At 42.7% G+C, this 2,899-nt stretch overlaps 1 protein-coding gene across 1 annotated transcript; it reads right to left on the bottom strand.

The window, feature by feature from the left end:
- Window positions 1–1,243: 1,243 nt before the first annotated feature.
- On the bottom strand, window positions 1,244–2,677 carry LOC308639369 (E3 ubiquitin-protein ligase TRIM34-like; the record flags this gene model as incomplete). The annotated part of the gene is made up of 1 exon (XM_081277639.1): window positions 1,244–2,677. One exon carries the CDS (start codon window positions 2,675–2,677, stop codon window positions 1,244–1,246), a length of 1,434 nt encoding a protein of 477 aa, XP_081133765.1.
- Between the last annotated feature and the right edge of the window lie 222 nt (window positions 2,678–2,899).

Here is a 2,899-nt window from a genome sequence, read left to right on the forward strand (position 1 = left end):
ACCTGGAAACAACCCCACTGTTCTTCAGTGGGTAATCCAATAGGTGAATGCAATAGAAATTATGCAACTGTGTCATTTTCATACCATGGAATACTTCTCAGCAATAAACTGGAACAAACTATTAAGAATATCAGTGAATCTTTAAATAATTATGCCAAGTAAAATAATCATTCCCTAAAAGTTACCTACCATATGATTCTACTTGTATAATATTTAGGAATACCAGGGATTGAACCTAGGGGCACTTAACCACTGAGCCACATCCCAAGTTCATTTTTATTTATTTATTTTTTTTAATTTTGAGACAGGGTCTCACCATGTTGCTTAGGGCCTCGCTTACTTGCTGAGTCTGGCTTTGCACTTGTGATCCTCCTGCCTCAGCCTCCCAAGCTAATGGGACTACATGCATGTGCTACCACACCCAGTTTATATAACATTCTTTTTTTAGGCATTTTATATTTACTGACATTTAGTTTCACATAATGATCTTAACTAAGGTACAGTTTGAAATCGCAATTTGTATTTGAGAAAAAAGAACCGTAATATTTATTTACCATTACACAGTTTATTACAGAGGAAACAGGATTTGAATTAAATCCTCTGAAGATGACTCTTCACTCTGGGTAAATCTATAGTGGATGTTTTTCTCTCCTCAACTGCCCAATAAACCTTGGGTATCCTGGGCAAACTGACATTTGCTCAAAGACTCTCCAGTTTTTGGTCATCCTGGTCACAGGAGTGATTTGTGTGGATTATTCTAAATAACACAAATGGGTGGCCAAGAGGCTTTGCTACTCTCTTCAGATCAGTGGCAGGGAAATATGGAGAAATGGGAGGGCACGGATATTTTAAACAATGATCCATCTTTATTTTGGTGCCAGAGATTGAATCCAGGAGTATTTAATCACTAAGCCACATCCCCAACTCCCTGTTTTTGTTTTTTAAATTTTGAGACAGAATCTTGTTAAATTGCTGAGGCTGGCTTTGAATTGTGATCCTCCTATCTCCTATCTCAGCCAGAGCTCCTGGGATTCGATGTCTATCTTTGAGAATATGAGGAAGAATAAATGGGTACAAAAGCATCTCTCCTAACTTAAACCAGATACACCATAGTGTATCTCATCTCAAGGATGAGTAGAAATTCTCAAGTAGAGAAGGGAGACCACAGGGATGAAAGACCACAGGATATGTTCAGAAGCAGGAGAGGAGCCTCTAGACAAGGAATCCAAAAGTAGGCACAGTGTCATGGGGGCTGGACATTTATAAAGATTGAAATATGCATAAGCAGGCTGAGAAAAATAACATTTAGAGAATTTGTAGATGAGTGACCCATGGTTTGTGCTTCATAGTCGAGAAAAACCCCAACACGGCGGGGAGGAATAGCCATAAAGAGGGCCAACACCTTAGGATCAGAGCTGGAAGAATCCTCAAAGACGATATACTCAAAGTTATTCTGTAAACCTGTAACCCAGTAGCCGTACTTAGGTCTGTATGTGGAGGGCACGTTTGTATGATTCGCGTCTTTTCTCTCAGCATACTTTGCAGAGCGTTTTCTACAGTGTACTCCCAGGATCCAGCTGGTCTTTTTGGATACACCAATTTCCCAGTGATGTTTCCCTGAAGAGAAATGTTGGGAGCTTAAGATGCCACAATCATAACGCTTAAGTGGCCAAATACACACGCTTGTCACTTGTCTCTCATCTTCCGAAAGTGCAAGATTCAAATTTAAGTTGCCTGGATTCAATGTTAAGTCCACCCAGTAGTACTGGGCATCTGTTAGCTCTCTGAAGCTCTGCAGCATCCCCCTCAGATCTGGAGCACGGAATACAGTCTTCAGCTTCTTGGAGACAGTTTTTGGCTTCTTCAGAGTCCAGATCTCACTCCATTTCATGATTCCACTTGTGTCCTGCAGTAGCTCCAGTGTTGACCATTGACTCCGACGCTCTAGATCTGAGAGGAGCTCTTTCACCAACTGCTTCTGATAGACCAGCTCATCCTCTGCTTCTGCCAAGCTATCCAGTGTCGTCTTCTCCTCCCGATCCAATCTTTGTAGCTCTTCCTCGCTGTCCAGGATTCTTCTAAGATGATTAAATTCCACTTGTATCCTTTTTCTCTCAGTCTCTACCTGACACTTCCAAGAAGTGATCTCTTCTTGGATATCAGCTTCCAACTTCTCAGCTTCTTCTTGTTCCTTCCTCAGCCTCTTAAGAACTGCTTGGAGCTTGTCCTGATATTCCTTGGTCACTTCATCCATGAGTAATGTTTGGTGCCCACGGTGCTCTTGAGAACGCTCACAAAGCCAGCAAATTACCTTCCTATCCTCCACACAGAAGAGTAGGAGTTTCTCTCTATGGTGTGCACATAAGCCTGCATTTTGCACAGTGCTAGGGCTCAACTTGACTTCCCTGAGTCCTGCTACGTCAGCTGGAGGGGGCTGATTAGCTTTGGTATTTCCAAATAAGTTCCTGATACTACATCGGAAACACCTGTTTTCCCCTCCTGGGCTGGTCACAGACTTCTTGTTCCTAGAGATGCATGTTTGGCAATAGCTGTGACCACAGCCTAGAGTCAGTAGCTCTGTTAAATGCTTTAGGCAGATGGGACATTTTGCCTTTTCTTGTGTGTTCACCAGGGTTTTTGAAGCGATCGCATTGCTCTCCTGGCTTCCTCCGGTCATAACTCCTGATGCTTTTCTTGTGTAAATCCTTCTGGATGACTCGGTGTAGAATCTTGGTTGGGAACCTCCAATATGTTACCTCTGTTGACCAGTGACAAGTCCTTGCTTCCCCAATGTTGAAGAATAACACCAGAGAAGCACGCCGAGGCAAGGTCAGAGTGGAAAATAGAAGTTTATTAAAGGACAGCAGAAAAGACTTCTCCCGGAGGAAGAAGGGGACCC

Source organism: Spermophilus citellus, assembly GCF_964194105.1.
Source record: "Spermophilus citellus genome assembly, chromosome: X".
Taxonomy (NCBI): Eukaryota; Metazoa; Chordata; class Mammalia; order Rodentia; family Sciuridae; genus Spermophilus; species Spermophilus citellus.